The sequence below is a fragment of the Vulpes lagopus genome, chromosome 3 (assembly GCF_018345385.1).
Source record: "Vulpes lagopus strain Blue_001 chromosome 3, ASM1834538v1, whole genome shotgun sequence".
Lineage (NCBI taxonomy): Eukaryota > Metazoa > Chordata > Mammalia > Carnivora > Canidae > Vulpes > Vulpes lagopus.
In genome coordinates this window covers 100,131,433-100,144,625 of record NC_054826.1, presented here as the reverse complement: position 1 = coordinate 100,144,625, position 13,193 = coordinate 100,131,433, and the positions used below count along the sequence as shown (strand labels likewise).

At 42.2% G+C, this 13,193-nt stretch overlaps 1 protein-coding gene across 3 annotated transcripts in view; it reads right to left on the bottom strand.

The window, feature by feature from the left end:
- Positions 1–13,193, bottom strand: part of LOC121486271 (zinc finger protein 33B-like) — a 40,122-nt gene that overhangs the window by 15,616 nt on the left and 11,313 nt on the right. For 2 of the 3 annotated variants that reach the window (XR_005986592.1, XM_041747124.1), the window contains exons 3-5: positions 11,402–11,543; positions 11,035–11,130; positions 385–421 (exon numbers count right to left, since the gene is read on the bottom strand). Coding sequence is in view for 2 of the 3 variants with exons in the window: in XM_041747124.1 (XP_041603058.1) it covers positions 385–421; positions 11,035–11,130; positions 11,402–11,543 (275 nt within the window). In the remaining variant the exon portion in view is untranslated. Of the gene's footprint in view, positions 1–384; positions 422–5,516; positions 8,720–11,034; positions 11,131–11,401; positions 11,544–13,193 lie in introns of those variants that run through there. The other variant, XM_041747123.1, reaches the window with a different exon arrangement.

Here is a 13,193-nt window from a genome sequence, read left to right as displayed (position 1 = left end):
ACTATCTCTAAGAACTAATGTGGGAAAAGCCAAGAAAGATTTAAAAAATAGAATGAAGAGACATGTGCTTTTCAATACATGGAAAAACATAGTAAAGCAACAGTAATTGAAAACATCTTGTTCAGCATGATTAGAAAATAAGGGGGGATCTGGGTGGCTCAGTGGTTGAGCATCTGCCTTTGGCTCAGGTTGAGATCCTGGGGTCTGGGGATCAAATCCCACATCAGGCTTCCTGCATGGAGCCTGCTTCTCCCTCGGCCTATGTCTCTGCCTCTTTCTTTGTGTCTCTCATGAATAAATAAAATTTTATTTAAAAAATCCTCTAGGGGTCCCCAGGGGGTATCTTTTAAAAAAGAAAATAAGTCAGTAAAACAGAAAACATACCTAGAATCAGTATTTCCAAGCTGCGAGTCAGGACTGCCTGCAAACAGGAGAAAACCCAAGATAACCAAGCTGCTGGCAGCTCTGCCATTCAAACCAGCAACCGTTGGGCTACGTGTCTACCAAAAGCCCTAGGAGGAGCTCCCCTGGACCCACACTGGCCTCAGATTAAGTGTCCATCCCAGGAACAGCTAAACTGGGCCCGAAGGGTGGGTCCTGTGACTGGCCCACCACGGAATGTGCCAGCTCTGTAGTATCAGCTTCCCTTTCTGGAAGAATATGGAGACGAGTGCTGAACAGACAAAAAGGAAAGCAAATGATAATTTAGTCTGTGATAAAGATAGTATTTCAAGTCGGGGACAAAAAGATTAATTCAGTGAGGTAAGGACAACTAACACTTCATTAAAATAAAAATCAGTCACATCAAGAAAATAGTGGGAAAAGATCAATGAATGATTCAATTTTTAAAACAACTCATATTGGGACGCCTGGGTGGGTCAGCAGTTGAGCATCTGCCTTTGGCTCAGGGCATGATCCTGGGGTCTGAGATTGAGTCCCACATCGGGCTTCTTGCGGGGGGGAGTCTGCTTCTCCCTCTATGTCTCTGCCTTTCTCTCTGTGTCTCTCATGAATAACTAAATCTTCTTTTAAAAAAGTCATCTCACATAAAGAATAATACTTAACTGGGTTGTAAAAAGAAATTTCCTGTGCCCTGCTTCTTTCAAACCAGAAATAACATGATTTCATCATGGCATGGAAATTCACGGGCAGAAAGCAGTCACTGAATCATTTTCTCAAATCATTCTTGCTCCCAAATTCCTGTATCTAACACTTCCAAATTACAAAATTAAAAAATAATGCATACCTCTGTATACATTAGGATGCCTCATAGCTCCAAGTAATCAAAAAACCTCAACTCCAACAGGCGTAAACTAAAAAATCTAATAATGACCTCAGTCTTCCTGGTACACAGCAGCTTCTGAGCTGGTGAATCCACCAATTAGTGTCCCTGCTCGTGGTCCTGCCCTCCCTTAGCTCACTATCCTATCAGCCCTGAGTCACAAGATGCAATCAGTGGGGATCCAGATGGACAATGCCATTCTGTTCCTGATTCTTTGATGACAAAACCTTCCCCCAAAACCACCTGCATACTTCAGTTTCTGGTCCTTCTTCCAGTCCCAAACACCTCGTGGTTAGGGAGGATAAGCAGGCCACATCAAGGAGGAAGGGGATGGGAGCTGCCAACCCGCTATAAGCAACCTGTCTGCAACAGGAAGCAAGGATCAGGGCAGTCTCTGACAATGTGCCTGTGCACATGGCCGCTGGGCTCCTCACACGCGGCCTGCACCACGTGCCTCTGCACCCTCACCAATCCCAACGGGAGTTGGAAAGAGAAGGGTGTTTTCTATACACAACTCTATTTTAAGCGCTTGCTAACAGCTAGACCCTGCCTCTGCACTTTATGAATGTGTGTTCATTAAACCAGGCAAGCCCAAGACACTTTTTAAAAAGGCATTTGGCTTTATTGAAGAGATCAGTAACAACAGTCATCACTATTTATTCCCCAAAAAACACAGAGAATAGGTGAGGTGCTTTTGTTGAACAGTTGTCAGAGCTGTTAGGAAAGAGTGAATACCCATGTGCTGACAACCATGCTCAACACTTGCTCAAATTTTGTTTTCCTATTTTTTTGCTTCATTTAATTGTGCACACATTCTTTTCCCAAACCACTTCACAGCTGCAGATGTGACAGTTCACCTGTTCCGCACAGTGTCCTAGAAACTCACATTCATAACCATTATCACACTGAAGACAATTACTCTAATTCCCTAATATTTTCCAATACCCATTCCACATTTAAATTCTTCCAAATAGGGATCCCTGGGTGGCGCAGCGGTTTAGCACCTTTGGCCCAGGGCATGATCCTGGAGACCCGGGATCGAGTCCCATGTTGGGCTCCCGGTGCATGGAGCCTGCTTCTCCCTCTGCCTGTGTCTCTGCCTCTCTCTCTCTGTGACTATCATAAATAAAAAAATAAAATAAATTCTTCCAAATGCCTCCAAAGTACCTACATGGTGTCTTTCTGAGCTGGATGTTTTTTGGATCCAATCAAGGATCATGCACTGCATCTGATTATGTCTTGTTAATATCAGGATTGAAAGAGTCCCGCTGGCCTTTTCCCTCTTTAAAATGACACTAATTGGGATCCCTGGGTGGCGCAGCGGTTTGGCGCCTGCCTTTGGCCCAGGGCGCGATCCTGGAGACCCGGGATCGAATCCCACGTCAGGCTCCCGGTGCATGGAGCCTGCTTCTCCCTCTGCCTGTGTCTCTGCCTCTCTCTCTCTCTCTCTCTCTCTGTGTGACTATCATAAATAAATAAAAATTAAAAAATAAATAAATAAAATGACACTAATTGGGCAGCCTGGGTGGCTCAGCGGTTTAGCGCCCCCTTTAGCCCAGGGCATGATCCTGGAGACCCAGGATTGAGAACCATGTCAGACTCCCTGCTTGGAGGCTGATTCTCCCTCTGCCTCTCTCTCTCTCTTTCTCATGAACAAATAAAATCTTTAAAAAAAAAATGACACTAACTTCTGAAGAGACCAGACCAACTGTCTTGGTGGATGCCCCACATTCTGGATTTGATTGTTTTCTCCACTGACGCTGTTCCCCTCTTCCTCTCTCTCTTGTATTTTCTGTGAACTAAAAGACTAAACACTAAACTCCCATGAAATACTCTGGCAAGAGCATGCTACAGTGCAACGCACAGACTTCACGCAAGAGGCACACAATGTCACCACTGTTGAGACTGCTGCATTTTATCACTGGTGAAAGTGGGGCAGTCATTCCATTGTGAAAGTGTACATTTTCCAGGGTCAGTGAGGGAGATATCTGTGGGAGAGTCTCTGGCATTGCACAAATACTGTTTCCTTTGCATTTAATGATCCTGGCATCCACTGCCGATCTTTGCCTAGATGTCCTAGGGGTTAGCAATTTTTAAAATTCTAACATTCCTTATACATTTATTAGCCGACACTTCTATAACAGTCAGCCTTCCCGAAACTGCTCCTACTAAAAAGGCAGGGTGAAAATTCTTTCCTTCTAATTACAGAATAAGAAGCCTGTGTTAAGATTCGCCTCCAACAGCAGAAATAAGCCCAAGCCCCTTTTTCTTTTTCTGCATTGATGTGGACATTTTTAAATTCAAATGTTGAGCCAATTACAGTAGGTCTGTCTGACCATCAGAGTATCAAATTTGGCCAGGGAGAAACCCCCCAAAGTAGCTTCTGGGACCTCTGACCCTTAATCTTTGAGTACGTCTTGCTTTTTTGACACAAGAGGTCCCAGCTTCACCCTGGATACTTCAGGACCCAGAGGTAGAGGCAGCTGTTTTTCCAAGGATTCCTGGTTCCTCGAGGGACATGCTGGCGCCAAATCTCATCTACAGGGGGTGCTACTGCTTCCAGGCCCTCAGTGGACAGAGCTGACATATATACACTTTTAAAAATGATACTTTCAGTTCATATATCTTATTATGCAGAGTTTTATGTAAGTTCTTTCATTCTTATGGTCATGTCTTCTCTTAAGCTGGAAGTTTGGTTCCTGGTTAACTTTAACAGTTTATTTTGCTTTATCTTACAATATACACAAACTAGATCCAAAGTAACACCAGTATTACTAACAAAAAATTAATGAGTAGTGTTCATAATTTTTTGCAGATCTTTGTTCTTAAACATACCCTGTTAAGGACATATAGTCATAATTCTGTGTTCAAAAGTTTCTCATAACAATTATTTTCTCTGTTTAGCTACCAATTTGATACAAAGTTGATGTGCTTTCAATTTCAGAATGCCTTTATTTTTCTATTTTGTTTATTTTTTTTTAATTTTTATTTATTTATGATAGTCACAGAGAGAGAGAGAGAGGCAGAGACATAGGCAGAGGGAGAAGCAGGCTCCATGCACCGGGAGCCTGATATGGGATTCGATCCCGGGTCTCCAGGATCGCGCCCTGGGCCAAAGGCAGGCGCCAAACCGCTGCGCCACCCAGGGATCCCTATTTTTCTATTTTGGAACAAATAAATAATTTACATTTGTTCAAAAGTCAAACTTTCATTAAAAGGTATGACCAAAGAAATCTTGCTTCCATCCCTGACTCCACCATGTTCACTCCTGCCTCCATAGGAACTCATTTTTATTGGTTTGTAGTTTATCCTTTTAGTATTTCTCTTTACAAAAAATAAGCAATTGTGTGTATGTGTATATTACTTCCTCTCAACTCTTACATAGAAAGTAGCATGCCCTATGGTGGTGTGTATTTTGCCTTTCTTCTTTTTTTTATGATTTCTTTTTTTTAAAATTTTTATTTATTTATGATAGTCACACAGAGAGAGAGAGAGAGGCAGAGACACAGGCAGAGGGAGAAGCAGGCTCCATGCACCGGGAGCCCAACGTGGGATTCGATCCCAGGTCTCCAGGATCGCACCCTGGGCCAAAGGCAGGCGCCAAACCGCTGCGCCACCCAGGGATCCCTATTTTGACTTTCTTCTTAACAGTATGTTGGGATATAGTATTTCAATTTGTCAAACATGTCACTCATAATGCATACTGTACTACACACATACAAACATACACTGGGGGCATTTAATGTGAAATCTGTCGTGATAATTATTAAGCTATGGGAAGATACTTCCTACGGACACCCATTTCAATACCCGCTATGTAAGGCAAACGTACACGACATATGTATGCTATGTACAACATACCAAAGCCTTGATTACTCAGGTGTACCTGAGGCATCTCGTGCTGTCAAGTAGCCATTGCCACCATACTCTTCCAAAGGCCTCATATTCCCACAATAAGCATCATTACCATCAGACACATCTTTTTTTTTTTTTTTTTTTTTTTTTTATGATCAGACACATCTTATGCCAATCTTCAAAATCCGGTACCACATCAGAATCATGACTTCTAGTGTTACATTATTTCTAGAGAAAACAATATATCCACATTTCCCAAACTGATAGATTTCCCCCCAATATTAATACTTTTCTTCTCTTTTTTTTATATATTTTTTAAATTTTTTTATTTATTTATGATAGTCAGAGATAGAGAGGCAGAGACACAGGCAGAGGGAGAAGCAGGCTCCATGCACCGGGAGCCCGACGTGGGATTCGATCCTGGGTCTCCAGGATCGCGCCCTGGGCCAAAGGCAGGCACCAAACCGCTGCACCACCCAGGGATCCCTAATACTTTTCTTATACAGAGTTTGATCTTTTTCCCTCAACACTGTTCATGCATGTAAAACCTTTATTTAGTTCCACTCCAGTATCAATTACCTGATGATCAGTAAGTTGTGACTCTGTAAATCCCTTTATACTTTTGTTGCATTCTTACTGATTTTAGCCCTCTGGCTGATTCCTCTGAGACATATATTAGATTCATAGGTAGACACTAACATACAGGACATTCTCAGGGCTCTCTCTCCATGCAAGTTCTCCAATATTTAGTAATGTACCCAATATCCATTCCAGAGAGAGTCCACCAACTCCCATACCATGTGTATCTTCTGATTCCAATTAAAGACTAAATCCCCACAGTAAGAGATCTCCACCTTATTACAGTCTTAAGATTTCTTCCCGTGGGTTCTCAAGTTCACAAAACTTGACTTCACGCATGAGGGTTTTCCACATTTCCTGCATCTTAGGGTATCTCTCTTGTGTGAATTACCTGATGTTTTGTGAGAGTCGACTTCTTGCAGAAGGACTTCCCACATTCGTTACATTCATAGGGCTTCTCCCCAGTATGTGTGCGCTGATGAACCGTGAGGGTCGACTTCATACAGAAGGATTTCCCACATCGCTTACATTCATAGGGCTTCTCCCCTGTGTGAGTTCTCTGGTGATTAATGAGATTTGACTTCACATAAAAAGTTTTCCCACATTCCTTACATTCAAAAGGGTTCTTCCCTGTGTGAGTTCTCTGATGTACAGTGAGGTGGGATTTCATACAGAAAGATTTCTCACATTCATTGCATTTATATGGTTTCTCTTCTGTGTGAGTTCTCTGATGTATGGTTAAGGCTGACTTATAACAGAATGATTTCCCACATTTGTTACATTCATGGGGCTTCTCCCCAGTGTGTGTTCTCTGGTGTTCAATGAGGTGGGACTTCTGGAAGAAGGTTTTTTTACATTCCTTACACTCATAGGGTTTCTCCCCTGTGTGTGTGCGCTGATGTTTAGTGAGGTGTGACTTCTGGAAGAAGGTTTTTCCACATTCTTTACATTCATAAGGTTTTTCCCCTGTGTGTATTCTCTGGTGTTGACTGAGGGCTGACTTCATATAGAAGGATTTCCCACATTCATTACATTTATAGGGTTTCTCCCCTGTGTGAGTTCTCTGGTGTACGGTTAAAGTTGACTTATGGCGGAAGGTCTTCTGACATTCATTACATTCATAGGGTTTCTCTTCTGAATGTGTCCTCTGATGATCAGTGAGATTAGACTTCATAGAAAAGGCTTTCCCACATTCACTACATACATGGGGTTTCTTTCCTGTGTGATTTCTCTGGTGAATATTAAGAAGTGACTTCACATAGAATGATTTTTCACACTCATTACATTTAAAAGGTTTCTCTCCAGTGTGAGTTCTCTGGTGTATGATCAGGGTGGATTTCATATGGAAGGCCTTCCCACATTCATTACATTCATGTGGCTTCTCCCCTGTGTGAGTTTTCTGATGTTTAGTGAGGGCTGATTTTTTATAGAAGGACTTCTCACATTCATTGCATCCATAGGGTTTCTCCCCCGTGTGAGTTCTCTGATGTATTATTAGAATCGAACTCATAGAGAAGGCTTTGCCACACTCATTACATTCAAAAGGTTTCAAACCAGTGTGAATTTTCTGATGTTTAGTAAGGTTTGACTTCACACAGAAGGTTTTCCCACATTCATTACAGTCATAGGGTTTTTTCCCAGTGTGAGATACTTGATGGATAATTAGGGCTGACTTATAGCAGAAGGATTTCCCACAATCAGTGCATTTATAGGGTTTCTCTTCTGCATGCTTCCCCTGATGTACATGCAGGGCTGACTTATAGTAGAAAGACTTCCCGCACTCATTACATCCATAGGGTCTCTCCCCTGTGTGTGTTCTCTGATGGTCAGCAAACTGTGACTTCTGTAAGAAAGTTTTTCCACACTCATTACATTTGAAAGGTTTCTCCCCTGTATGTGTTTTCTGATGTTTAGTTAAGTTCGATTTTACACAGAAGGATTTCCCACATTCCTTACATTCATATGGTTTCTCCCCTGTGTGAGTCCTCTGATGATGATTGAAGTTTGATTTTGCATAGAAGGATTTCCCACACTCAGTACATTGATAGGGCTTCTCTCCTGTGTGAATTCTCTGATGGACTTTGAGGGCTGAGCTATGACGAAAAGACTTCTTGCATTCATTACACACATAAAGCTTCCCTTCTGACCATGCCCTCTGTTGATCAGAAAGAGCTGACTGCACAGGGGCTTCACTGCATTCACTGGGTTTCTCTCCTGCATGAGATCTTGGAGGGTCTGTGGGTTGTGATTTCTGAAGGGTTTTTCCAGATTTATTACTTCCACAGGGTTTCTCTCTTGTGTGTGTCTTCTGATGCTGAGTCAGGTGGGACTCCTGGTAAAAAGATTTCCTGCAGTAACTACATTCAAAGGTTTTCTCTCCTCTGTGAGTTTCAGAAGGTGGAGTGAGATGGGACTTATTCTCATTTTCATTAGATTCCAAATTAACTGTCTGATGTTTTAAGAGGGTTGACTTCAGGCACTCAGTGACCTCACAATGATTCTTACTTGTGTGAACTTCCTGAAGAACTTCCAGGGCTGACTCATCACTGGTATTTCCCCCTAGTTCCTTATAATCACAGTATTTGTCTTCTGTTTGAGTCCTTGGAGGTGTAACGATGGCTGCCTTATTACGGGAGGTTTCTCTACATTCATTGCATTCAGAAAGTGGTCCCAAAGTCTGAATTTTCTGTTGCTCAGTACGGTCCTTATTACAGCTTGGGGATTTCTCATCTTGGTTATATTCATCAGGTTTCTTTCCAGTGTGAGTGTCTCCTTGGTTATTATCAGAAAGCAACCTCCCACATGCATTAATTTCATGAGAGTTCTTACTTGAATAATTTTTATCACTAATAATTGATTCTGAAACATTTTTTAAACTTTTTCCACGTGAGTCATCCTGATGGGGTATTTCTCTGAAAACATTATCTTTCTTCTTAGTCAGTGACTTTTTGTTGATGAGTAAAACTCGCCACAAATGTTCATTTTGGTCTTCCTCACTCCTGTCTGTAAGGTCATAAGTAAGAAAAATGAAGTGTACTTTAAAAATGTTAATACATTTCCTATGATTACCAAGACCAAGATAACTAAAATGTCTATCACCTTACTTAGTTAACAAAGTTAAATTGTGTGTAGTTAGAAAGATCAACATCTACTCTCAACAACTTTCCACTGTGCTTACTGTACTATTAGCTATAGACCCTTTGCTGTGCATCACATCCCCAGAACTTGAAGTCATGTTTAAGACAAAAAAAAAAAAATCAAGCTGATCTCAGACATCTGTAATAGAATTCAGTGCTAAAAGCACTGGAGAAAGAATTACAAATCCTTAAGGACTAGAAGTAAATCTCAGTAATTTTATATGTAGACAGAACGGCACTCAGATGAAGTAACACCAGCGAGTCTGAGTATCCAAAAATGCAGGGAAATATTGTTTTTATGAATTCTTAAAGAAACTACTAGCAAATGAACTTCAGTCAAGAAATGGTAAAATGTAATACAGAATGTAATACTGTTTTTGAAGACTGATTTGTTTAACAAACCTACCAAGCTGGCTATCAGAATAGACTGGCTATCAAAATAGAATTAAAATATAAAGGACTTCAGATTTTAGAATCTAATAGATGTTAAATTTTAGAATCTAATAGATGTTAAATTTTAAACTTCCTCCAAATCACTCCTCCCCAATCTCCCATCTCAGTAAACACCACCTACCCTCATCATCATGTTGTTCCGATTAAACCCTTGCAAACTCCCTCTCTCACAGGCCACGTCTGACTCAGCCGTAAATCCTCCTCTCTGCATAATGCAGGCCAACCTCCTCACCTGCACCAGCTTGTAACTCTAAGTCCCCATCATTTCTCATCTGAACCACTGCAAACATGTCTGCTCTGCTGAGAGCTGAAACCATCCACACCCACACAGCCTACTCACTATGTTGTGTTTTTTTTTTAATTTATTTATGATAGTCAAGGAGAGAGAGAGAGAGGCAGAGACACAGGCAGAGGGAGAAGCAGGCTCCATGCACCGGGAGCCCGATGTGGGATTCGATCCCGGGTCTCCGGGATCGCGCCCTGGGCCAAAGGCAGGCGCCAAACCGCTGCGCCACCCAGGGATCCCTCACTATCTATGTTAACTTGATTAGTATTCTGTTTTCATAGCAAGACTTTACTACTCCAGGAAACCTGCCCAGGAAGCTAAAAGTTGCAAGTAAGTTTACTGTTCAGTTCAGAATCTTCCCCAAAAATCTTTTAAATTAATTGTTCAACTTTCCAGTAAATAATAAACTTATTCTCCAGGACTCTTCAATCCTTGTTGTGTCCACACATCCTAAACTATTAGGTTATGGCCCTTACTCAATAGTTCTCAAGCTCCTGTGTTACAAATATACCTGAAACCATGCCCTCAAATCCTATAAATAACCTGACTTTGTTCACTTTCCTCCAAGGCAGTATGAGACTGTCAGTGTGAGCAATCAATTCAAATCTGCCATATCAGCGGGTGATTCTGGTGGTCCTCTGGGGGAGCCAGCTCTGTATCCCGTCTCTGCTTCTACCTTCATCAACTACCCTTATGCCCATCTCTGATTTTCTTTGGACGGTAGCCAGAGAAATTCTTTTAAAATATTCTTCTGTGGAAATCCATGAACAGTTGTCCGCCTCACCTAAAGCAGAATCAAAGTCCTTACCTTGCCCTGTAGGATATTAGAGGGCAAGATATAGGGGCTCTGGCTATGTCCCTGAAGTCATCTCCTACCAACGTCCCTCTCAAATGCATCCCTATAGCCATAATGGCCCGCTGCTATTTCAGCAAACACCTGCCACAAGAGCATGGCCCAGCTGTTCCTTCTGCCTGGAACCCCCAGAATCCTGCTACCTGATCTAATGCACACCTCACCAAAAATGCATTCTCTGACTACCTTTTAAAAGAGTACACCCCACTCTCTCTCCTTTTAGCCTGCTTTAATTCTCTTCAAGGGTCTTGTCACCACTTGATTAGTAAATTTTCTGATTTTCATCTATGTTATCCTATTAGCTTGTAAGCTCTAGGAGCTCAGGAACATTGTTATGTTCACGGGCATATCTCCAACACCAAGAATACAAGTGACAAGTAGAAGGCAGAAAATGGCAGCACTGGTATTTGCAAGTGACAGTGTGGGGGCAATTTAGGTGATTGGGGGGCCTGTTAGCTTGCTGTTCAGCCACATCCAAAAGTCTGAGGGACCAAAACTGAACTACAGAGACACACACCAACCTCAAAACCAAGCCATCTGGGACCTGATTTCTGTGGGCTTCTTTCTTCCTCCATAATAACTAACTCACCTTGATCACCCTGGTCTGGGAATTCTCCCTCTGATGGCCACAGGTCTTCTCCTTGCTCCAGCCTGAAGATCACTTCTGGTTTGGTGAGGTGACACCCTGTGAGTGGGATATAGGGTAAAATTTGTCACAAGTGGCATGGATATCAGGGCCCCTAGAGGATGAGGAAGGTACAGCTGCAGGAGCCACATGATAAAGGTGCTCGTTTGCACCTTTCATCAGGGAGGCATGAACACAATATTGTTTCTGTGCCAAATGGGAACATCTTTGACCCATGAGATGTACACACAGTATCATTAAACACTCCAATAGCCCACAAATTCTGGCAGCTATGAAAGAAGAAAAAAAAACACATGGTAACACCCCTCACCCACGGAGACCAGGTGGCTGTAGTTCTCCAGCATCACGTCCCGGTACAGTGTCCTCTGTGTGCCTGTCAGTTGTAGCCACTCGTCCCGGGTAAACTCCACAGTCACGTCCCTGAATGACACGGATCCCTGACCAGCACGTTTCTGTTCAAGCCAAAGAGATCAATATTGGGTGACATGAAACAGACATAAGGGACATAAGTCTTGGGATCCCTGGGTGGCGCGGCGGTTTAGCGCCTGCCTTTGGCCCAGGGCGCGATCCTGGAGACCCGGGATCGAATCCCACATTGGGCTCCCGGTGCATGGAGCCTGCTTCTCCCTCTGCCTCTATGTCTCTGCCTCTCTCTCTCTGTGACTATCATAATTAAATAAAAATTAAAAAAAAAAAAGCGACATAAGTCTTAACATGTTTGAGAGTTTACCATAAAATAGTACAGCCAATTCTATACCTTCCCTTGTTTATACCCGGTAGGATAAAGTGATATGATGGGAAAACCCAGTATTAACTTAATTCAAACAAAAAAACTAAAGTTCCTCCTGTGTTTCTGAAATTGTCCTAGCCTGCCAAGATTAAGCTAAGCCAATCCTGTTTTTTGAGACAGAGAGAGAGCACACGTGCATGCATGTGCAAGTGGAGAGGAGCAGAGGGCAAAGGAGAGAACCAGACTCTCCACTGAGCACAGAGCCTGACAGGGGGCTTGATCTCAGGCTCCTGAGATCATGACCTGAGCCAAAATCAGAAGTCAGATGCTCAACTGATGGAGCCACCCAGGTGCCCCAGGAGCTTAAGTCTTAATAAGGAGACAAATCATATTTTGGAACATTTATCCTGTAATAAGGTATCATAAGAACTGTGCTAGAGTCATTTACAATTAGTATCAAATAATGGTAGAAAATACGGTTCTTTTGTGTTGTCAGGTTGGGCTTCAGAACATAGCAGATTTTCACTGATGTGGCACCACTACATAAGCAGAGCCAAGGAGCCATGAGAAGCACTCAGAAGTGTGACAGGAGAATGGTATGTAGGACTGTAAGAAGATAAAGATCTGCACAGGTGTCCAAAGAGACATTACAGAACAAGTCTGGCTTTATTCCTATACTTTAATGACTCCAAAATAGTTCACCCCATCCTAGCGATAAGTTTTGGGTACCTCCAAGTTATTTATTTATTTTTAAGATTTCATTTATTTATTCATGAGAGACACAGAGAAAAACAGAGAGGCACAGACACTGGCAGAGGGAGAAGCAGGCTCCATGCAGGGAGCCCGACGTGAGACTCAATCCCGGGGCCCCATGATCACACCCTGGGCTGAAGGCAGCACTAAAACACTGAGCCACCCAGGCTGCCCAATTTACTTTATTTCTTGATAGATAATATATACATTCTGCTAATTCACATAATAATGATAAGCTTAATTTATCTTTTTTTTTCCCCCTGGCTAAAAGTTAAGTATAGACAACCTACTGTTTCCTTTACAATGGAACATCCTGGGCCCTCTGCAGGTGGCAGGTATGACACTGAAGAATGAGGAGCCAGAGAGGACATGAAAGCAATCACTGTTACAGCTCTCAAATCAACAACTTTATAACTTGAGGAATCAGAAAAAGAAGAAATTAAACCCAAACCCAGCTGAAGGAAAGAAATAATAAAAATAGAAATAAACAAAAATAAACAAAAAAGAAAAACAATGGATAAAATGAAAACAAAAGCCAGTTTTTTGAAGAGATGAACAAAACAGACAAGCTTTTACTTAAATGGACTAAGGGAAACAAGAAGATTCAAATTACTAAAAT